The 24,313-nt window shown below is 31.6% G+C and overlaps 1 protein-coding gene across 1 annotated transcript; it reads left to right on the top strand.

Annotated features, from left to right (window-relative positions):
• The first annotated feature begins 1,379 nt into the window (after window positions 1-1,379).
• On the top strand, window positions 1,380-24,313 carry LOC145259923 (glutamate-rich WD repeat-containing protein 1-like). The gene is made up of 6 exons (XM_080117880.1): window positions 1,380-2,532; window positions 13,794-14,068; window positions 16,427-16,637; window positions 18,560-18,702; window positions 20,589-20,786; window positions 23,946-24,313. Exons 1-6 carry the CDS (start codon window positions 2,340-2,342, stop codon window positions 24,255-24,257), a joined length of 1,332 nt encoding a protein of 443 aa, XP_079974006.1. The 5' UTR covers window positions 1,380-2,339; the 3' UTR covers window positions 24,258-24,313.

Below are 24,313 nucleotides of genomic sequence, written 5' to 3'. Positions count from 1 at the left end.
GCATAAGCCTGAAGAGTCCTAGAGTGGATGAAACGCGGAATATTCAGTGTAGCTTAATCGCCATATATATTTTATAAATTACTAACTAGCTCTACCTATGTATTGAGCACTTTTGAAGTAAATACTTAAAGTTTACGCATAAATGTATACTTTCGTATATTAATTTTATGTGAGTAAATTAAGTAGTCATATATATATATATATATATATATATATATATATATATATATATATATATATATATATATATATATATTCAAGCAAATATTATTAAATAAAATGGAGACACTTTGCTTTATGATTCCTTTTTTTTTTAATTTTTCGATTTTCCATATAATCTTTTTTACATCAAAGTCAAAAATATTAATAAAAGTTCCATAATTGTTTCTGTCACGAATCATCTTTAGGTGTTGAAGTAAAAGTGTGAAGGAGCGAAAATGAGAATTAAAAGTGAAGGTGAAGATAAGTTCCTTTTACTTGAATGAAAAAATACTGCCTAAATACACCAATTTCAAATTATATATATATATGTCAGTGAGGTGACGGTTTGCATCATCCCCAATCAGTTGATATACTTGGATTTAGAGTCTTTAGTCTACAGCATATCTCCACTATGGCCCAAGGTATGTCTAGGTATGGTACACACTATCTTTAGGACTTGATTAAATCAAATGACCATCCTACAGAAGATTAGTCACTTGTGTGTCCTCATCTTTATTTTAGATGTTAGTATGCATCCAGAATGCCTTTTCCTTAAATATTTTATCCTCGACCTACCCCAATGATTCTTATTCTGGAGATCACCACATATTCCCAAAAAGGCCCCATCTGTTCTTTTGACCCTTACGCATTGCCCACTCCCAATTAAGATATGACTTTCTTGTTTTTTGTTATAGCGGGAAAACAGCAAGCATTTTATATATTAGGAAGGCCACCACTAACCAAGCATAATTAATATTTTATTTGGTTAATTTATTTTTTATTACTGTTATTTTTCTTTATTTTGGGGTATTTTTAATGCTTCGTTGTTGTTTTTTCTTCCCACTCCCTGTCATCTTGCATTGTAACTATTTTGTAAATAAAAATCATTCAAACCATTTAGGGATAATTTTAAGAAAGTTAGCCCATAAAGTGAATGTGGTATTTTGGTGTCTGAAACTAGTTTTAGGAATAGAACAAGTGGATGACACCTGATCCTCTTTCCACACCATTCTACTTTTGGTCTTGTGCCACATTTTGCAAAAAAAAATTTGTGAAACTTTTTTGGAAATAAATATTGAGTCTTATAGAGTTTTAGAAAGTTAAGAGAGAGAGAGAGAGAGAGAGAGAGAGAGAGAGAGAGAGAGAGAGAGAGAGAGAGCAAAGACGTTAAGAGTTTGTATCGTGAATCACGGTTTACGTTAAGAGGAAGGTAAAGTCACTAAAAAGTGACTTGAGATGATATGAGAAAGTGCTGACATTAAAAATGTTTCTCATGTTAAATATTAGTAGATGGAAAGTCATTTCGAATTAAAATCTATTTTATTTTATCCATCTAAACTCGAGAAATGTGCGATTAAAATATATAAACATTGCTTAAATAATATTCATCATGGCTATGGATTGCTATAAAGCAAAGCAGCCATGTTTTTATATTTGAATCATGTATTTTTCGAGTTCAGATTGGTAAAATAAAATAAATTTTAACTCGAAATGTAATAATATTTAACATAAGAAAAATTTTCATGGCTACACAGAAGTATTTTCTCACATCACCTCAAGACTCTTTTCGGTGACTTTACCAAGAGGAGTTGGTACGAATTAATGTGAAGTAGTTCTCACATTTTTTTTTTTTTTAAGGCGTCTTTTCGTTTTTTGACGTTGCTTCGTTCGCGCATGAGTTTAGGGTTAGTTGGAAGAGAGAGAGAGAGAGAGAGAGAGAGAGAGAGAGAGAAAGGGGGGGGGAAGACCCCTGCTGTTGCTTAGGTGAACAAGCTAACGTTTCGTCATGGGAATAACAAGATCAAAATCCAACTTTAATCTGCGTTTTGTTTTCAAGTTGAAATAATCTACGTGACTGAAATAGAAATTAATTCCCTTAAAATATCATTCGGCCACGAAATAGTATAAACAATCTTTCAAATTCTAATTACGTGGGCTGTAAGTAAAAGCTCAAAACTTTAACAAACGTAAAAAGAAGGGAACAAAATTATTTTTTGTAGCAGACGAAAGTGAAATCAACGGTAGATAACTCCAAACAACCAAAATCGTCGGTGTACGCATGCGCAATTCACACTTCCTGTTTCTTCTCGTGGTTTCCTTTCTTTTATCAACACCACGTGTATATCTGAACCCTTTAAATGATGTCAAGCAAACACAACCAAGAAAATAACATGGAAAACGGTAATATCGAAGATGATGAAATGGAGACAGAGGAGGAGGAAGAAGATGATGATTCGGAATTAGATAATGAAAACGCGCCCACAAATAGAGAAGGTGAAGCTCTGGAATATGATGAGACAGCGTACGTCATGTATCATCAAGCCAGCATGGGTAAGACAAAAAAAAAAACAAAAACAATTAAGTTATTTTCTAAATCAGTGTCCTCTCGAAAACAACAACAACAACAAGATGATATTTATTTGGCTTTAGGTGTACAGATGAGCCATAATATTCGATTTTAGGGCGAAATTGTTTTTCTGGCTGTGTTATCAAAGGCAAGATAAGTTACTTTTCTACCTAACTGGATATGTTTTAAGTATTTTTATTTAATGTAACATGTTTATTCAGCTCGAAAAACATACAATGTTTACCGATGTATTGGAAAATTTTAAATGGCGGCCGCGGCCGACTATCTCTTTGACACGATAAGTTTGGGAAAAGGAGTTATAAATAAAAAAAAAAATAGACGAAATACAGTTGAAAACTCGCTCAATATACTGTGACATAGACTGACATATATTTGGTGGGTTTTTAACAGTATTTTGCATATTTTTTTTATTTTTAACTCCTTATATAACAAATGTTTTAAAAGGCAAGATAAGTTACTTTTCTACCCAACTGGCTAATTTTTTAGTGTTTTTATTTGATGTAATGTGTTTATTTAGCTCGAAAAACAGTGTTTGCCGATGTATTTGAAAAATGCAAGATTGCAAGACACTGTTGAATACGTAAGTTTGGGAAAATGAGTCCAAACTAAAAAAAAACTATACAAAATACTGTTAGAAATTCACTCGATATATGTTACCGTAACATAGGCAGACATATATTCGGTGAATTTCTAACAGTATTCAGTATAGTTTTTTAGTTTTAACTCATTTTCCTGCCTCCTCAGCAAAGGAGAGCTTAATCTTGGGTGTAGTCACTGAATGTCTAAAGAGCATTCATGGCCAATATTTACTACTCCCTTCAAAAACAAAATATTGAGTAGATATGAATTAATCTCAGAAATAAATCAATGAAAATTTTTCATATAGATTTTGTATTTCTTTAAAAGATGGAAATTCCCATAGTTGAACAGAACTTATGCATTTTGGGATCAGTCCAATTTTCAATTTTGTAAATCCTCTCTATCTGGCCCAAAATATACCTCTATTTTCTGAGATGCAACCATAAATTGTACTCTACATGAATCCTTGATGTAGCTTTAACAGTATCAGAATATCAGGAATCCTAATAAGCAACAACTATATATTCACCAGTTGATGGTAATTTTTAAGAGGTGGGTATAGTTTGCTTGAAGATGGTAATTTTTGTTATTTCTATTCTGTTGTTTTGCTGAAAATTCAACAATGTAAACAAAGAAATAAAACGGTCATTTTTTACCTTGTTTCCACCTTAACATTTAAAATGATTACTTTTTCAGGTTTTAGGGTATGCTGAAAACGATTATCACATTTAAATTTTCTGCAAATAAGCAGTTTTCCGGATATTAAGCAATGTCATTTCTTATGTTATCGCTGGTGGCCATCTTGGTATGTGCGAGCGCACAAATGTAACCCCAAGAAACTATGCGCAAACACACGTACCAAGATGGCCACCAGCAATAACATAAGAAATGACATTGTTTAATATCTGGAAAGCTACTTATTTGCGGAAAATTTAAATGTGATATTCGTTTTCAGCATACTCGAAAACCTTAATAGGTAGTCATTTTAAAGAAAAATGTTAAAGTGGAAACAAGGTAAAAATTTACAAAATGCATCACACAATGAAATTCTTTATCAAACCGCCTTATTATTATTATTATTATTTAGATATCCTCAGTTAAAAAAAAAACGTTTTTTTTTTGTTTGTTTTTTTTACAGCTTCAAAAAATTGGTCTTGACAATGAGTTAAAAATAAATTAAAGTTTCACAATATATTTTATTTAATTGTTAGGTGAAAGTACAGAAAAGTTAACAAAACACCCTTCCTTCCCCATGTTAAGAATGGGTTTCTAAATAATGTTATTTAAGCATGGTAGCATAAGTGTACAAGTACCTTCTATTTGTTTTTTTTACCATTAAAAACCACAATTCTACTTTAGTACAAGTTAGAAGTTATAAATACAATGATAACAGAAACGCATGTACTTTGTACTATTTTGTTATTTTTAACGCTTTTAGTACATGTGTACTAAAAGCGTTAAAGACAACAAAATAGTATTGTTTGAAAATAAAATTTGAAAATAATTTTTTTAAATTGACAAACTCGGAATAAAAAAAATGAAACTGATTTTTCTGCTTTCGTTTTGAAAGCAGAAAAAATAGTTTTATTTTTAAGAGAATACAAACAAAACTTGTTAATGTGCTGACTTTAGTCAGCTGAGTGCTGGTCAGCGCATTAGCGCATAGCGAGCCGTTTTTCCCCATTAAGCGGATTTGAATTTCTATAAAAGATAACATTTTAAAGAAATTTCTTCACAATTAATAATTATCAAATATTTACATGAAAATAATTCTGAAACTATTATCTATATGAAAATGGATGATGTATATGGATTTATCTTATCAATTTTGAAATATTCTTCGTCAACTTTTCTCAGTTATAACTTTGTTTCCTGTGGTCGTCTATATATATAAAAGCCAAACGTCTGTGTGTATGTATGTATGTTTGTTTGTAACGCTAAAACTTTTGAAAGACGGAACACAACTTGACAAATTTGGTATCATATTGAAGCCCCATCATCCGGATGACAAATATCGAAATTTCACGTCAAACGGACCACTAGAAGTGGGTCAACTGATCAGTTTTCTTCAAGGGGGGGCCCAAAAAAAACCTGTCATTATCTATATATATAAAAGACAAATGTTTGTTTGTAACGCTAAAACTTGAGATGAAAGATTCCTCTCCCCTAAGAATAAAACATATGTTCAATATCTGCTTTTGTTTTTTCATTGTTTATACGGTCCTGAGCAACGCCGGGTAGCCCTGCTAGTAAAAATATAAATCAAAGTCCAGTAGAGATGGACTTCTTTGTTTATATAGCCTGCAAAATTTCAGCCATATCCAATCAAATTTGACCCCACCCATATGTATCCAAATGTAACGTATGAAATGTAAACATTGAAAAAACTGTTTCCCTCTTTTTGCTGTCATAATTTTTTTTTTTTTTTTTTTTTTTTTTTTTCATTTTTAACTTTGAGCATAAAAACATTGAACGGATAAAAGAAAAATAAATTAACATCATTGAAATGCTTATTCTATTCTCTTTCCATCAATGTAATTCTTTAAAAATTGACCCACAAATAAAAAAGATAGGACTTGTTGAAGCACATTAGGTATGTAATATTGCCGATGTCCACAAAAATACAGCATACACTTGTAATTAGTGTTGGGACGATTCCTAATTTTTATACGATTCCGATTCCGATTCCAGGAAAATATTGATTAACGATTCCGATACCAAGTACGATTCCGATTCCGATTCCTAGGGAATTATTATTTTGAAATATACCAGGTAGTTTTATACTTTGGTCGGTAGTTCCCAAATATGTTCCCTAACTTTGGAAGAGATATTTTATGTCTACACCGTCGTGTTTTGCTTTAAATAAAATTATTATATAATAAACTAAACGGAAAACTTAGCAAAATTTATTTTAGAGAAAATTTATTTTACTTAATTGGAATACAGAAAAAAAACTCAAAGAAAATAGAATTTATCCTTCAGAGAAAAAACAAATAAAATAGAATTTATATAACAGAACAAAAACAAGAAAATTAGAGAATAAATACACACGATTCATTATTTTGGTCCTCATAATTAACAGATTTAATGAATTAAATAAAAAAAATATAGCGTAAGAGAAAGAAAATATATACTAATTAAATATAAAAAAGATAAATATTTAATTTAATAATTTATAAATGAACGTGCGTAATGAAAAAAAAATAATATACCATCTGACATGGCGCTGTAGATACAAAATAACCTTTCCAAAGTTAACGACCATATATGAGAAATGCCATTAATCGAAAGTTTTTGTGTTTTATACCAAAAAGGTAGGTATAGCGAAAAGTTACAATTAAAGGAATTTCAAAAACGATTTTTTGTTTGGCTATTGATAGTTGTATTTGTGACGACAGTTCTTCAGACCTCCATAATTCACAAGGAGTAGTTAACACCTATTATTTTTTCTTACTTTTTCATTGCTTTTACACGTTGTTTCTAACGTGAAGTATAAGTTTAGCCAAACTAATTTTGAAATAGGGTATATCAAAGGAACACATATAAAAATTATACCACTATAAAAAACAAATGAAATACTAGATAAAATTTAGCAAACATAATTACCAAAATTACAGAAAAAGATTTAAAAAAAAATGGTGAAGTTTGTTGAGTGAAATGAATTATTGAAAGAAAATTAATTGAACTAATAGAAATGTTAAATAAAAAAATGTCACATTTCAATATTTTTTAATAATTAAATTCTCAGGGTTGTCGAAATTAAAAATTAAGTGATTTTTTTATATTAGACTTCTTTCGAAGCTTGTTATTTTATATTAGACTTCTTTCGAAGCTTGTTGGAAATTACATTTAAAACCCTGTTTTTTTAACTAAATTGAAAAATAAACGCAATTAAAAAAATTTAATTGATAATTGAAACTGTAAAAACATATTAAACATTGAAAAATTACTTATCTCACAAATTAACGTCCAATAAAGTAGATCCAGTCTTCATACAAGAATTCGGTTATAATAAATATATCTTTCCCAAACTTAAAAATTAAATCTTTTTTTTTTTTTTTTTTTTTTTTTTTGAGAGAGAAAGTGCTTTAAAATCGCCGGGGAGTGCCGCCTAAAATTTTAAAGAAGTAAATTTTAGGAGTTTAGTGCCTTTCAAAGACGGTTATCATAATTTATTATCATCATTTAATTTCCTTTTTTTACTCCCCCCACACCTTTCCACGTGGTTTAGTAGTTAACCAGTGCTCCTGTTGCTTTCAGTCAGCTATCTTTACCTAAGTTTTAATTTCTAGTTAAAAGAATTTTTCATGAATAGAATCAGCATTTTTAAAAATTATTTTTTTAGTTGTATATATTGTATTTACTCTTTGAAGTTAAGGAGGGTTAAAAAAATTGGTGACACCTAGATGGTGACGTAGGCAAAAAAAAAAAAAAAAAGACACTGCGATTTCGACCCTCACTAATAAAACTGCTCTGAGTGACTAGTTGGTAATATTTTGTTCCTTTTCTTTTTTATTTTGCTCCTCCAATTTATTTAGATGCTTCATAGTTAAATGTGTTAACATGTTGGTTGTGGTCATGTTAGATGGTTTTATTCCTCGCGATATTTTAATTTGACAGACTTTGCAAATGGCTTACAACTCATCATCTTCATCAACTTCAAAAAGTTTCCATGCAAGACTTTTTTTGGACTTTGGCGTTGTGCGTTCTATCCCAACCATTATCAATGGACCAGAGGTCATCTCGTCAGCGTCAGACAGGGCCAAACTATTTGCAAAGAACTTTGCAGCTAATTCTACCCTATGCGACAAAGGCCATCAACTCCCCATATTTCCTCCTATAACACAGAACAAACTAGGTAACATACAAATATCCGTGCATGAGGTCGCCAAGCTAATCAAGAACCTAGATTCTAGTCAGGCAACTCGCCCTGATGGCATCCCAATTATATTGTTAAAAAAGCTTCAACCAGAACTTGTTCCCATACTTACGAAACTATTTAAGCGCTGCCTTAAGGAGAAGTGCTTTCCGACCCCCTGGAAGACCTCATCAGTTTGCCCTGTATTTAAGAATTCAGGTGATAAGTCCTATCCCTCTCAGTACAGACCAATAAGTCTCCTGTGTATTATGAGTAAGTTGCTGGAATCCATATTAAATAGAGAAATAGTCAACCACCTCAGCAGGAATAACCTTCTTAGTGACACACAATATGGTTTCCGCTCTGCAAGATCTACCGCAGATGTGCTGACGGTTATATCCCACAGGATTAGTGAATCTCTTGACAAAGACTTCCTTTCTAGGGCAATTGCTCTTGACATATCAAAGGCCTTCGACAAGGTATGGCATAAGGGTCTACTTCACAAGATTTCCAGCTACGGTATAACTGGAAATGTTTTCTCAATCATTAAATCATTTCTCTCCGATAGGCTCATAAGAGTAGTGGTAGATGGACAAAAATCGGAGGCCTGCAATATAAATGCTGGAGTCCCTCAGGGGTCAATCCTGGACCCAACTCTCTTCCTGATCTACATCAATGACCTCCCTAAACACATACTTAAATCATTCGTTGACATCTATGCTGATGACACGACCATCTACAGCAACACATCAAAGGCTGTAAATGACGAAGTTCTCTCGGATTCTCTCTCCTCTGATCTCGAGCGCGTGGTTCAGTGGGGGAAGATGTGGCTGGTTACCTTTTATGCATCCAAAACCAAACTCCTATCCTTACATCATCAACGCTCTGATCCCCAGCTGGCATCAATTGTGATGGATGGCTCTCGTCTGGGTGAGGCCCCGTGTTTTGACAAGCTTCTGGGCATGACCTTTACTCCTGATCTGAAATAGAACACGTACATCAAGTCTGTTGCCAAGGTCGCTGGAAAGATGGTGGGATCCTTCTACCGCTCCAGAAGATATCTCACTACTGATGCAATTCTCTATCTATATAAAAGCCAAGTATGTCCAAGGATGGAATACTGTTGCCATATCTGGGCAGGAGCTGCCAAAAACAGCCTATCATGCCTTGAAAGAGTACAAAATAGTCTTCGTGGTTTAGTGGGGGATGCTCTTTTCTCTACCCTGCAACCTCTCTCCCACAGAAGAGACGTTGCGAGCCTATCCTTGTTTTATCATTATTTTCATGGCAGGTGCTCGTCTGAACTCCAATCCCTGGTCCCCCCTCGCCAATCTTTCATGAAAAACACCCGTCTAGCTGAATCCACTGTGAAAAATTTCCCCCACTCTATATCTGTTTCTAAATCAAAACGCGGATTCCATGAACAAAGCTTCTTTCTTAGAACTGCACGCCTGTGGAACTCTGTTCCATCTGCCTGCTTCTCTCCAGACTACAACTTGGATGTCTTCAAGTCCAATGTTAACAAATTCCTAATGAACCGCCCCCCTAATTAAACACTTCATCAAATCTCCACACTAACGTAATGTACTTGCAATAACCCTTATCCCTGAGTGGCTTCCGGGCCTTGATAAGTGGTGATCACTGTGTAAAAAAAAAAAGAAAAAAAAAACGCTAAAAAGACAAAAAAAAAAAAATATAAAGGGATGGGGCGGTAAATTGTACCAACCGGTAGTTAACAAAACAAACTTATAGAATTTAATTTTTGAAACCAATGTATAAAAGTTTACATAATGAAATGCAAATATGCATTTTCTTTTGAATTTTTTTTTGTTGACTGTGTTCAATTCACACATGGTTGATGCGGTTCAATATTGCTAAACTATAAGTCTTAAGTAAAATTCTATTTATAAATACTTTTTAAAATGAAATTATTTAATTAATCGTAAATATTATTTAGACATAAAAATTAATTGATTACAAAACCTTTTAAACATATATATATTAATTTCTTTTTCGTTCGGCAAAAAACTGCGCAAAACACTTTTAATTTTCAATTTAAAATTCTAGAAAAAGATTATATTATTCTGCTTTTAATATAATCAAATTCAGGGTTTTATCTTTCTGGAGAAAAAAATTAAAAAAATGGATTTTATTTCAATGAAATTAAAAAAAAAAAGTTGACTGAATTGAATTAATTACCCTTGAATTAACGAAGGGGTTATTTAATAACTTTAGGTTTGGAAGAGATAGGTATCGGGTCGATTTTTTTTAAACTTCAAAAGAAGCCGACAACTGTCAAAACTATGCGAAATAATACAACGTGATCAATTTCATTTTAGAGATATTTCTTTCAAAAGCCTTCTTTTAAAAAAAGAAAAAAAAGTACATTGTTCTATTAAACCGTTTACTGTTTAAATAATTTGACTTTGCTCGTTTTATTTTAAGAAAATATAAGTTGAAAAAGCATTTTCATTCAGTATTAGAAGTTTTGTCAGTAAAAAAAAAAACAATCGCCAAAAAGATAAGCGTTTTTTTATTTTTACTCGCAATGTAGAGCCCTGCATACTTCTTTTCAAGTTAACTCTTTTGTAGTTTTGATTACAATAGATCTGAATGAATGAACCTTGTAAGGGAGGCGCACTAAGCATTGCCCTGTTAATAATGAATTTCTTTGGTTTCTTTTTATAACATGCTACATTTCTCTCTTGCGGTTAGAAATATCAGGATATATTTTTTTTTTTTCAACATCAGACTAAAAGAATCGTAATGAAGGAATCGGAAAATTAAGGTATTTTTTAACGATGCGATTCCGATTCCGATACCTCCCAAAATACACGATTCTTACGATTAACGATTCCGATTCCGATTAATCGTCCCACCACTACTTGTAATGCTAGATATATACAGTGCCGGCAAAAAGAAAGTCCGCACTTGTAATTTTTTCAAAAACTGCAAATTTAAGCTAAATTTAATGTAACTATTTAAACAACCAATATATCATTTGATTCGCCTTTTATTCCTCTATAATTTTACCTGTTCATATTTGACTTTTAATTGAAATATTCTAGTGTTCACATCAATTTAAAAAAATAACTTCAAATTGAGAAGGCAAAATGAAAGTCCGCACAATGAAAAATTGTTATTTAAATGTAACTTTAGGATATTAATGTAACACAAATACAACAGGAACACAATGAACTAGTTAATATTTAGTAGCATAGCCCTTCTGCAATTTGACAGCCTGCAATCTTTTGGGAAATCCTTGAATTAGACTGCAGCAATACTCCGGGGAAAAGGCATCCCACTTTTCTTTAATTTTTGTCCAAAGTTCTTCCAAATTTGAAATTTTATCATTGTGTAGCTGTTGCTTTATGTAATGCCATTGATAGGATTGAGGTCTGGAGATTGTGCAGGCCAATCCAAACACGGAATATCATGCTTTTCCAGGAACTTCTTGACATTGCCAGCTGTGTGAATGGGAGCATTATCCTGCATGAAGATAGGATTATCATCCAAATTCCGACAGAGTAGGGTAGAAAATGCTCAGTCAACATATTAATATACTTGGTCGAATTAATTCAATCTTGCAAGCGAACTATAGGTCCTAGACCATTGGTGCTAATAATGCCCCACACCAAAACTGAACCTCCACCTTGCAGTGTTGAAACTGAGCACCTAGGATTAAATTCTTTGTCTTTCCTCCAACGGACGTACTGCCTACCATCACTGCCCAGCCTATTGAACTTGCTTTTGCCATTAAAAAGCACTTTTCACCAATATAAAGAGCCATGATCTTCATTGCATCTGACGAAGTCCAGACGGTGCTTTTTGTTTTTTACAGAAATCATTGGCTTGTGTCTTGCAACATATCCTCGCAAATTAAATTCCTTTACTCTGTTCTTGACAGTAGAAAGAGAGCACTTTTTAACAAGATTGCACTGTTGTTTGATTTGGGGAGCCGTTTCGAATCTGTTTCTTAGGCTGCGGATCATTATAGCATTGTCCTCCCTAATTCTAGTAGGATCAGATTTAGGGGCATCACAAACACTGCTAGTGTTTTGGAGCTTTTGCAGTCTTTCATGCCGTTTTCTCATCACATTTCAACCTGCTGCCGATTTCTTGATTGGATAAACCAGAAAGGTGGAGATTAATGAGCTTCTAACGATCACTAAGAGAAATTACAAGTGCGGACTTCTTTTTGCCACCTGTGTATGTTCAGAGATTACAGTAAGAATATTTGCTGTAGAATGAGTATGTCTAAATCCATATTGTTGGTCAGTCAGAAGTTTAGCAGCTGTAAGGTGATGAACTAGAGCTTAGTTAATTATGGACTCAAATATTATATCGATATTTATATATATATATATATATATATATATATATATATATATATATATATATATATTCTGCCATTGTCTTAGATTTATGTACATCTGTTCTTCCCGCATGCATATTATAGAGCATTGTATCATCAGCAAATATACCCATCTCAGATACAGGGAGGTCATTTATGAATATCAGGAATAATAATGATCTAAGAATCGACCCCTGAGGCACTCCCGCATTAATGTTATGCTGCTTGGATGTACGTCCGTCAATGACGACCTCTATGCTTCTACTGTCTTATACTTTGCGATAACTCTTGGGTGTTTACATTCAAAATGATGACATCACCAATTTTGCATAAAGAAATGTTAATTTATGTTTTGCTTTTTTTTTTCATTTGGTAAATTTTTTTTCAGTTTGATGTGCCCTTTTTTTGTGGAATTGGATTTTCCCTACGATTAAAAAAACAACTTCATGGGAAGATAAGTAAATAGGGAACTAACATCTTATTTTGATGTGTTTTTCATATTATTTTTTTAGTTAAGTTTATTTAATAAAAATAATAATAAATAATATTAAATCATTAAATAATAATAAGGAACAAACATCTACTTATTTTGAATTTTGTAAAAAAAAAATTTTTAGTTAAGTTTATTTAATAAAAAGTTGTTTTTTGAAATTTTTAATGAATCTTTAAAGTTAAAAAAAAAAAAAAAACGTTTTATATAAAAATAAAATTGCAAAGGCAAAAAGATGTTTTTAATTGAAGCAGAAGTAAATAGAACCGGTTTTGTTTGTTTCTGAATATGGAGTGCCTAAGTATAATTGATAAATGTTTCAATGAAGACAAATTCTGTATATTAACAAAAGTATGTTACGGAAGTGCACACGTTGATTCTGGTGCCATGACTTCTACAACATTTAGATGTAACTTTATTTATTGTATGGTAAGTCCATTTATTTCTGAAATAGGTTGATCAGTTTACTCCATATCAATAAATAAAAAAAAACAAAAAACTCTAATATTAATTCCCTTGACATCAGCAGCAACCAAATTAGTGCATGGAGAAAGACTATTAGTTCTTATCATTCTTATAGTTGCTTAAAAAATAACACTGAAACTAAGTCATTGAGATTTTTGGTTTGTTATTGTTTTTTTATTTTGCTTTTTCTGCAGAATATGGGCTATGTGGAAACATTATTACTTATCATCAACAAGAGAAGGGTAGATTTTTAATTATTCTGTATTTTCATTTAACAATTTAATAAGCAAAAAAAAAAAAAAAAGTATGGTCCGTATTTTGCATAAATACTTTTTTCTGTTATATTGAACCAATTATAAAAGAGAGATGCTGAGAAGTTTTAATTTTGTTATTCATGTCCTGGACAATGCCGGGTAATCCTGCTAGTAAAGCCATAATTGATAATTGCCTTTATTCTCTTTATTTTGGTGGTTTTTAGGGGATTCATGTTTGAGTTTTGACATCATCCGTGATCAGTTAGGAAACAACAGAGAGAGTTATCCCATGTCATTTTACATGGTGACTGGCACTCAATCCGCTCGCTACAACTATTTGTCAGTGGTGAAGATGAGCAATCTACATTGTATCAAGCACAAAGAAGAGAAGACGAAACAAAACGAAGATGATTCCTCGGATGAAAGTGACGATGATGAACAAGAACCTGAATTGGAATCTGTTCCAATTGAGCACAAAGGCGCCATCAACAGAATTCGGGTAAGGCTAAAAAATATATCCACATATTTTCCATTATTATTTACAAATGGAAATCAGTTATCAAATATTTATTTGTAAAACACATCTGGTAAAAACTCTGAGATTGGTTAGTTGTCATAAATACATTTCATTGCAGGTTTCTGAATTTAAATTGCCAAATCCATTCCACCAGCAATCCAAGAATTTTCCCAAATAAAATGCCTCTTCTTTGAATAATAGACAATTGTTTTTTGTTGTTTTATATATAATGCTAGCTTGTTGCCCAGTCATAAAATATGCTTGAATATAATATTTTAATTTATATATTAATCAATTCTCTATTGATTATTATATATTATTTTGTACCCAATATATAGCAGTGATTTCAAAAGTTAAGACTTTTTTTTAACTGTTATTTCATCCCAAACAAGGAACAATGCCACTAAGTGTAGGAAGTTGGCCAGTGAGATGTCTGTTCATATTACTTCTCCATGTCAGTACAGTCAGGGAAGCTGGTAGAGAATCCTAAGTCTAGCAGTTCGAGGGAAGAAGCTACATATGTGAGTAGAAGACCTTGTAGCATCTAAAGACCTCTACAGTGTAGGGATGCGATTTTGTTGTTTGTTGGGTTTGTTGAGGGTATTTATTTTGAGAGGGTAATAGTACTTTGAGGTTGTCAGAGCACTTACCATTAAAATACTTGTAAAACAGGCGCAGAGATGATGCATTTCAGTGATGGGGCAGAGTTTGGTTGATAGTGCAGGAGCTATTAGGTTTGTGACTTTTTTAACCGTGTCTAGGAGCGAGAAATTACTGGCAGATGCACCAGCCAGATATGGCAGCAATACTCCACTTGGATTCGTTCTGGTGCTTTTGGATCATGGAGCAACTCTCCTGAGTTGCAGCATGGCTGAACCAGCAAAAGCTCCTCTTTAAAAGAGTAGGAAAAGAAAAGCTTACTTGTTATTGTGATTTAAAAAAAAAAAACTGTAACCAAATTTTACTGAACCCCCCCCCCTAAGTTTCTAATGAAGTTATCTTGTCAGATTTTCAAAGTCAGGCCCAAACAACATTTAAACGGACAAATAAAATGTTGCTTAAACTAGCCAATTTCTGTTTATTATTGTTGTACTATGTTATTGGCAATACAATAACGTACTTAGATACAATTTATTTTAAAAAGTTATTTCATCTGACCCAAACCACTGTTAATACGAAACATTTTTAAATCATTAAAAATAAAAATCAGCAAGGAGAATAACTCATTGTAAATTGAAGAATATAATTGGAGTTATCTATGTTTGAAAGTGTTTCAGTTTAAAAATATGCAAATAAGTAAAAAAATTAAGAATTAAAATTAGCTGCATCTTAGGTATGCTGGGTAGACACAGCTAGTGTGTATGTGTTATATATATATATATATATATATATATATATATATATATATATATATATACACACACACTAGCAGTTCAGCCCGGCTTTGCTTGGGCCCTCTGTACTGTTCATAACTTTATGTATATTAAAGTTTGACTCCTGTCCAGGTAACCTACATCTAAAATTTCAAGTGTTTAAACCCAAAAAGAGGAGTTTAGTAGAGTCTGCAAAGGTCAACTCTTTCAACTTTAACCTCTTGGCAGCCAAATTTTTGGCCAAAAACCAAGTAAAAAGCTTGCCCTTTGTCTGAATACACTTTCTGTAAAATTTTAAATGTTTAGACCAAAAATTGGCTGAGTAATTTGCTAGAGATCACAAAGGTCAAACTTTTAAAAACTTTGACCCCTTAACATTTATTGTTTTGGGCTCAAATCAAATTAAAAAGTTTGATTCATGTCCAAGTAACCTACATCTAAAATTACAAGACCCAAAATTGGTTGAGGAGTTTGGTAGTTTTCAAAGATCAAACTGTTGAACTTTGATCCCTTTACAGCCAAATTTCTGGTGGAAAACCGATTTAAAAAGATTTTCCCAAATCTCAATACCCCTTACGTCAAATCTCGAGTCTGTAGACTGAAAATTGACAGAGTAGTTTTGTAGAGAAATACACACACAATTTCACTTATATATATATATATATATATATATATATATATATATATATATATAATCTAAAATAGTTTTTCAATAATTTTTTTTTATACCTACATACACTATAGTTTCATGTGTATGCAAGTATCAGTGCAGGAAGTGATAATTACTGCTGATCAAGAGATTTGAACCTAGTCAACAAAACGAACCTTGCAAATGCAGACTAGTGTTTTTTCCTCTCAGCCACTGGGAATGAACCTTTTAAATGAAAGTGAATTAAGATACTTATGAAGCCGTGTAAGCGAGTTTGTCATCGTCAGCAGCCATATAATACTTTGTTTTCTTTTCTAGTGTACACATATTGCAGATAAACTTGTTGCCGCAACGTGGTCAGAAAATGGTTCTGTTAATATTTGGGATTTGGATACAACTTTGGAATTTGTGGACGACATGCTGAAACTGAGTGCGTATCGTCGAAACAATAAATCCCCATCACCAATATTCCAGTTTAATGGACATCAGTCAGAGGGTTTTGCCATGGATTGGTCACCCAACATACCAGGTAAGAAAACAATGTTGATGTCTTTAAAAACTTTTTGAAAAGAAGTGAAAAGGAAACAAATTTTGTAAAAAAACTAACTTTTGTTATGAAACATAATAAAAGTTACTTTTTTACCGTTTTTTTTTTGTTTTTTTTTTTCTTCTTAGAATTATACGTACAAGCATGCAGTCCTCCTGCTTTAACAGCTCTTCAAATTGTAGAGCTATGGTAATCTTGGGAAGACAAGTAAAGATGGTAGTTTCCCCGTTGCTTTCCGTCTTGATTTGGGGATGTACCTTTCAGAAATCACTGAAGTTTTAGAAAGAAGGGACAGAGAAGAACAATAAATGCTAAGAAAATTAAAAAAAAAACTATATATAAGAAGTTTGTTTTATTTTTTTTATAAATATATTAAAAATAATTTTAAAATCTTTCAAAAATTGCCAAAATTAAAAAAATACAATAAAGTTCAAATAAAAAAATTTAAATTATAAAATATAAATAAATCAGTTCAAAATAAGTACAACTAATAGAAGAGTAAGATATGGAAAAATAAAAATACGTTAAAAAGTAAATTAAATTCTTAGAATGTAATCCATCAATAATTAAGTGTAATCCAGGGTAAAATGAGATGAAAGTTAATATCGAGTACATTCGCATGCAGAAATAATCAAGAAGATTTCAACGTCTGTAATGAATCTGGTAAAGCACCAAAGGAGTAATCCAGATCCGTGCTCCCGAACAAGGAAATTCTCACGGAAGAAATGTGTATCTGCATTTCTTGCGCGCAAAATGTATATGTATGCGTATCAAAAGGGTTTTTAAAGAATTTCAAAGTGGTGCAGTATTAGTTCAAAAGAGGTTTTAAGCACAATGTAGATATTAGGGTGTCCAGATCAATAGAGGGGAGCAGTAAAAACAAGGTGAAACCCATCAATAATTCAAAAAAATAAAAATAAGAAACCTGTTCAATTTAAAATCATTAGAAAAACTCAGAGTATGAGTTAATAAGATGGGGTAAAAATCAAGAAATAATTAAGATCTGTTGTAGACTAGAAAGATGTGAATGAGCAACTTGTGTGTGTGTATATATATATATATATATATATTACACAAACCTTTCAGCTCTAAGCTAATGTATTGTGTTCGGTTGGAAGATTTGTTTGTTTTGATTTTCACATCTGTTGTTCAGTAGAAGAAAACGAGTATCATTGTAAAATCTCTCAAAACATACTTTTAAGATAGTTATGGTTTTGTTTCAAGGGAAATTTCTTTTGTGAAAGCAGTGACGGGCCACATAATTGATACTGTGATCGGTGCCTGAATTAAGACTCAAATTCAGATGGGCACAATAAGTAAGCCATCAGTCTGTACAGTTAACACACACATATGCACATTGACACACACGCACACACACACACAATCACACTTTCCACTAGACACCAGTCATCTCTGATGCTACTAGATAAGGCTGTCTGAAGATATTGGTTTCCTGACCTAAAAGGCACCAAACATTGATATTGTTTTTGTTTTACTTTCTTTTGGCAATATCATATTCTGCAAAAATAAAAACGATTTTCCTCTACAAAACAACCAACTCAACTATCATGAACAAATATTTTAAGATATAAAGAACTTGAAGCATAAAAACTTTTTTCCAAAATTACCAGATTGAGCATTAAATAACCCAAAAAGAGTTGAAATGCCTTAAAACAAAACCCAAGTCATAAATTTACTCTAGATCACACTTATGACTCTCCTTGGAATGATTTTTTGCACGTAAGAATGGAACTAATAAAGGTTATTTGGTATTTTTCTGTTATTAGTGAATGTCTACTTTCTATCCATGCTTATGAAACTAATTACCACATTCAGTGATAGTTTTTTGAATAACTTACTAGAAGTAACTATATTTTTTTTCTTTAACATTTTTTTTCTAACAGGTCAGCTTGCAACTGGTGATTGCAAAAAGAATATTCACGTTTGGAAAATGAAATCGAGTGGTGAATGGCAAGTTGATCAACGTCCCTACTGCAGCCATACAGATTCCGTGGAGGATATTCAATGGTCACCAACTGAAGCCAATGTAATTAAAACAATTTTGTATTTAAATAATTTTCTGAAGAACAAAAACAAGATTCTTGTACTTGTATAGATTGGTGATCTTTTAAACGCATTTCAAGTGAAAACATTAAGTACTTACATGTCATGTCAAAATAAGTATAAATTCAAAAAATTACAAAAATGATCCAGCAGATATGCTAGATGTATTTATAACAAAAAATCATTTACAATAGCATTCTGAGGTTTAGGTTTCAAAAGTTCAGACCCTAAATTTAATTCAAGGGAGATAACTTAGTTTGTGATACTGAATTGGTCACACAACTCTTCTACGTTTAAATATACTATAAAAGAGAATTTGATAAGTTCTATTTTTACTTGTAATTATTTTTTCTACTGCATAATTTTTCACAATTTTTGGAATTTATACTAATTTCGACATCACATGTATGTAATGTTTTTACCTGAAATGTGTTTGTTTAAAAGATCATCAATTTATACAAACACCCCAATTTTTTTTTTAATGGTATTTGAATAGTCACTCATGTCTTCAAACCAGTTAGGATAAGTTATTAGGATGTTTCAGAGGAGTTTCCTCTTTAACATCATATTATGTGATCACAAAAACTACCTGTTTTTTTTTTTTTTTTTTAATGCAAAAATCATTTTCAGGACAATTGAGAAAAAAAAAAAAAAAAGGATGGGAGTGACTCTGAGATTACTTAAATAAAGAAGAAAGTATGTAAAACTTTTAGATGAAATACAAAATTTGGTGTAAGTCCAAAATTCAACTGAAATAAAAAAATAAATAAAAAAAAAAATGCTGAAAATGCATTAAACCTGTCACAGAATGAAGATGTCATATTGTCACAGAATGAAGATGTCATATTGTCACAGAATGAAGATGCCATATTGTCACAGAATGAAGATGTCATATTTTTAAAAAATTACATAAATTGATCAAGTAGTTTTTTTAACTAAGAAAATTAAATTTTATGAGTAAGCAAAGAGTCAGTCTCACATCACCATCTTGAAAAAAAAAAAAGCAAGGGTAGACAGCCTAAACTTGTGAGATCAACCTTGTAGTGCTAATGAGTTCACATTAATTGCTTAAAATCGTATAAAAATGATTTTTTTTTACAAAAAGAAGACACTTGATCTATTTATGATTATTTTTGTATTTTTTGTTTTGTAATATAGGTTGAACTCTAGACTTGCACCTAAAATTTAATGATGACTATATAAAAAGCAAATTTTTAAACCTGGTAAATTTAAATAAAAAGAAAGGGCTACCTAACTAGTTTTGGACTTCACTCAACAACTAAATCGAGCATAGGATTACAATAAAAAATAATGAAATATGAAGAATATGAGTTCTAGATTTTATTTTTGCTTACAAAGAAAATGTCTCAAAGACTTAAGGTGAAGTCACACTCGTCCTTTCACCTGAAGAACCTAGAAACTATTTACATTGTCTTTGAGACCTTCTCTTTGTAAACAAAAAGAAAAGTTTTTATGACTTAATGTGGCTTCTATTTTATTCATTCTCTTCTTTTATTTTTCTCTTGCTATATCTCTATATTCCATTTTTTTTTTTTTTTTTATTGTAATTCCTAACTTTGATTTAGCTCTGTTCAACAATGTTCGAAATTGTTTAACTAGCCTTTTTTAATCCTTTTAATATTTAATTTATCATGTTAAAAATAAATTCGGTCTATATACAGTTATAAGTAAGTATATGTATCAACATAGGTATGTTTGTATGTGTGTGTGCCCATAACAGCATTGAAAGTAGGTTCTGCTTATACATACTTTTATGCATTTGTCTGTAAAAAAAAAAAATGAGATGTCTTTTTTTTTTATGTATATAATTAACAAAGAAAAAAATATATATTCATGTTTGTTATATAGGTCTTTGCTTCTTGCTCCGTGGATAAAAGTATTAAGATCTGGGATGCACGAGTTTCTCCCGTCAAAGCGTGTATGCTTACTAGCAGCAATGCTCACGATGCTGATGTGAACGTCATTCATTGGAATCGGAACGATCCGTTTATTGCCTCTGGAGGAGACGATGGCGTTATTAAAATCTGGGACTTGCGGCAATTTCAGGTAAGGATTTAAACACAACTTACTATCAGTTTTTCATGCTGTCGGATTTGAGCTTTTTGGCCTTTTCGAATTTCTTGTGTTGTTTTTCTTTTGTTTAAAAATCTCTCTGTTATTTGCATGCATTGCTAATGTGCAACCACTAAACCTGCAACTGCATGTTTACACCAGTTTTTGGGGATGTATTTGACAGATCTTGTGAGCATTTTCAATAAAGAAGCACAAACTAAATTAGCTCATTCCTTCATTCTAAGACAAGAACCTCCACGTAAATGTGTGTGTGTAAATCAATATACAATAAAAATGAATTCTGATTGCAGAAATCTTACCAACACGTGAAGACAACTCTCTAACGTTAACAGCACAAAAGAACAATAAAATTGAAGATAATGATCAACTTCCTGTTGTTTACGGAGTCACTAAAATATACTGACAAAATCTGCCATGATTATTTTTTTGTCTTCATTGTCATGAGTGGCCTCATGGTGTAACAGTAATGGCCATACTAAATTTTAAGCTGGACTTTGTATTCCAGGTGTTGCATGTAGCGTAGTGCATTGCTAATTAAAGAGTTTCAACGTCTGAAAGGCCGTCTGTAATTAATTGGTTTGTTTCTGTTGCTTGTCTTGCTAGTGTTGCTGTTAAGCATCATTTCAAATGAATCGGATGATTATTGTTGGCACTCATTGACCCAGTATCTTTCTAGTTAGAAGTTTTGGTTTGTCATTATTGTAGCGAAAATTGAAATATTGAATTTCAAGTGAAACCAATAGTATCTACTGAATTGTCATGTCACAGTAATGAAAATATCCAAAAATGATGAAAAATAAGGCAGAAAATTATTAATGAGTTTGGAAACACAATTAGCAAAAATTGAAGTTAGCTAAATCAGCTAAAGATTTTTAGTTTTTAGAAATTATTTACCTTTTTGTTACAATTAGAACTTTCTGGTTTCTTTTTTTTTTTTTTACAAAACTTAATTTTTGCTAATTGTCTTTTAAAAACTATTTTCATTAATAATTAATTTTTTTTTTGTTCATTACTGTAGCATGACAATTCAGTAGATACCATTTGTTTCACTTGAAATTCAATTTTTTAATTTCGCTACAGTCATGAAGAACCGAGTACACACATTAGATACGTACAGGAGGGTTGCCAACATCCCTAAGTGAAAGTGTTTCTGTGAACAGACTGAATTCAAACTTAACATGCCCAGGTTGTCAGTTTGTGTAATTAACTACATATCCACTGTTCCCCCAACCCTCCCCGCTGCTTTACAGTTGATTTTGTTTCTGGCTAAACGATTTTATTTACTGAAGATAATTCATATAAAATTCTAAAAAGAAAACAGAATTTTTTTTTTTTTTTTTCGTTTTACTGAAAAAAAGTTTTGTTTTTTTTTTTTTAAATTTTTTTGTTTTTTTTTATTGATGCAAGACAACATCAAACAAAATTAAATGATACTTTATTCATCTCTTAGAGGAGAGACTGCTATGCTTGCTCTGCCAGTTTTACCTATTTTAGCTAAATCTTATTTGTTATCTCCTCGCACTCATGTTGTCTCTCTATGGGTTTTATTGTTCTGTCTAATTTAAACATATTGTTTGCATGACAATCATATGAACAGATTCATCGCGTTAATTTAATTTTGATTTAGTATTTTTGTGAATATTAATTGTTTATATTTCATCTGAAAACATAGTTCACTTCCCCCCCACAAAAAAAAATATATCATTCAAACACGTATGTAGTTAAGTGGCATTTTTAGTCATTTAGAACTGCTTTAAAGCTTCGCCGCTCACTCATTTTTCAATCAAATTTCCAACAATTATTACGGTTTATAGATCACCTTTATAGCTATATTGTAAAAAAAAAAAATTTCAATTTTCATTCAGTAAAACAAAAATTATGATGAATTTTCTGGTGTTCAAAATTGTAAAAAAAAAAAAAAAAAAAAAAAAAAAAAAAAAAATATATATATATATATATATATATATATATATAAGGAGGTGAGCAACGTTTTTTATGACTGGTTTTCATAGCAACCACATCGCTTTATCAACTACTGTTGCTACTAATTAACTGCTGTCACAAAGCGAGAAGCAACAAGTTAAATAGACAGCTGAAAGAACGAGAGAAAGATAATTGGGGGATTTTATTGAAGCAGACGCGTTCCGTACATTGTTATTACATAGGTGTATATTATGTTTATGGAGGCAAAAAAATAAAACTGAAATTAAACAAAGAACAAGTGAATTTATTGGAAGCGTGGAAAAAGCATGGATTACAAAAGAAAAATGCGAGCATATTGCAGCATTAATTCTTTTTTTTTTTTTTTTTAATTCAAGTTAACATTATATAATCAATTCTTAATGCTGCAATGTTTTAAGTTATAAATTTATATCTTTTTAACTAGAATATCTTGTCCTTTTCTTTTCTAGTTTTAACAACTACTCCTTTACTTTTCCATGTTTAAGCCTAACCATATTATTTTTCATGCTCGCATTTTTCTATTGTAATATATATTTGTGTCCATAACATAGTGGAAGAAAAAGATTAAAAAATAGGTTGATTCAAATAAACTTTTCTAGCCACAATCATTGTCAATAATTCCCCTTTCTTTTTAACTTAATGAAACTTTCATGAGCAAAGTTTCTTTCCTAGGACCACCCATCTGTTGTACATATCATGGGGCTGCTTCCCAGTTGACTACAATATTGCCATTTTCAAGTCCAATGTAAACAAATTATTTAAGAGGATGGCTCAACTAGAACGAAACTTCTAACACTTGTTAACCCTTTTCCTTGAGTGACCTTTGGGCCTTGATAAGTGGTGACTCTTAAATAATGAAAAAAGGGGAAAAAAATTTTTTTTTTTTTTAATAGAATATAAAGAGTGGTTTCCTTTACAACTAAACTTTCATTTCTTTTTCTCTATAAGTTTAAAAAATGTCCAAACAAATGAAAATAAAAAAACTAAATAGAATTTACTGTACCCTAGGCATTACTAAGGTAGTCATAACTACTAAAAAAAAAATAGCAAATGAAAGTGAGGACCGCAGACAACAGCAGGTAAGTATAGTCAATAACTTTGTGCTTATCATTGTTTAATCAAGTATAATTGCAAATTATATAATTTCTGAATTTTATTTTCATTTAACAGCATGGCAAACCTTCTGCCACGTTTAAACATCACAAAGCCCCCATCACCTCAGTTGAATGGCACCCGACAGATAACAGTGTTTTTGCTGCATCTGGATCAGATGACATGATCTCCATGTGGGATTTAGCTGTTGAGAGAGATCCGGAAGCAGAAGATAGCGGCGCTGAGAATATGGATGTTCCTCCCCAATTGTTGTTTCTTCATCAGGGTCAGACAGAGATCAAAGAGATCCATTGGCACCCGCAGTTACCGGGGGTCATTATAAGTACAGCTCTGGATGGCTTTAATATATTTCGGACGATAAGTGTTTGAAAGATGTAGTAAAAAAGTTTGGTGCAAAAACATGAAATAAAGAAAGGAAGTCTTTA

The sequence above is a fragment of the Euprymna scolopes genome, chromosome 35 (genome assembly GCF_053919585.1).
Source record: "Euprymna scolopes isolate OS-2025 chromosome 35, ASM5391958v1, whole genome shotgun sequence".
In the NCBI taxonomy this organism is placed as follows: domain Eukaryota; kingdom Metazoa; phylum Mollusca; class Cephalopoda; order Sepiida; family Sepiolidae; genus Euprymna; species Euprymna scolopes.
The sequence above is the reverse complement of the archived record's forward strand: the minus strand, read 5'-3'. Positions and strand labels throughout refer to the sequence as shown.

Excerpts from the sequence above, each read along its gene's own strand:
- LOC145259923 (XM_080117880.1), top strand. The coding sequence starts at position 2,340 with ATGATGTCAAGCAAACACAACCAAGAAAATAACATGGAAAACGGTAAT. Across the intron at positions 2,533-13,793 it reads GTATCATCAAGCCAGCATGG|GGGATTCATGTTTGAGTTTT; the intron begins GTAAGACAAAAA and ends GGTGGTTTTTAG. Across the intron at positions 14,069-16,426 it reads GCGCCATCAACAGAATTCGG|TGTACACATATTGCAGATAA; the intron begins GTAAGGCTAAAA and ends TTTCTTTTCTAG.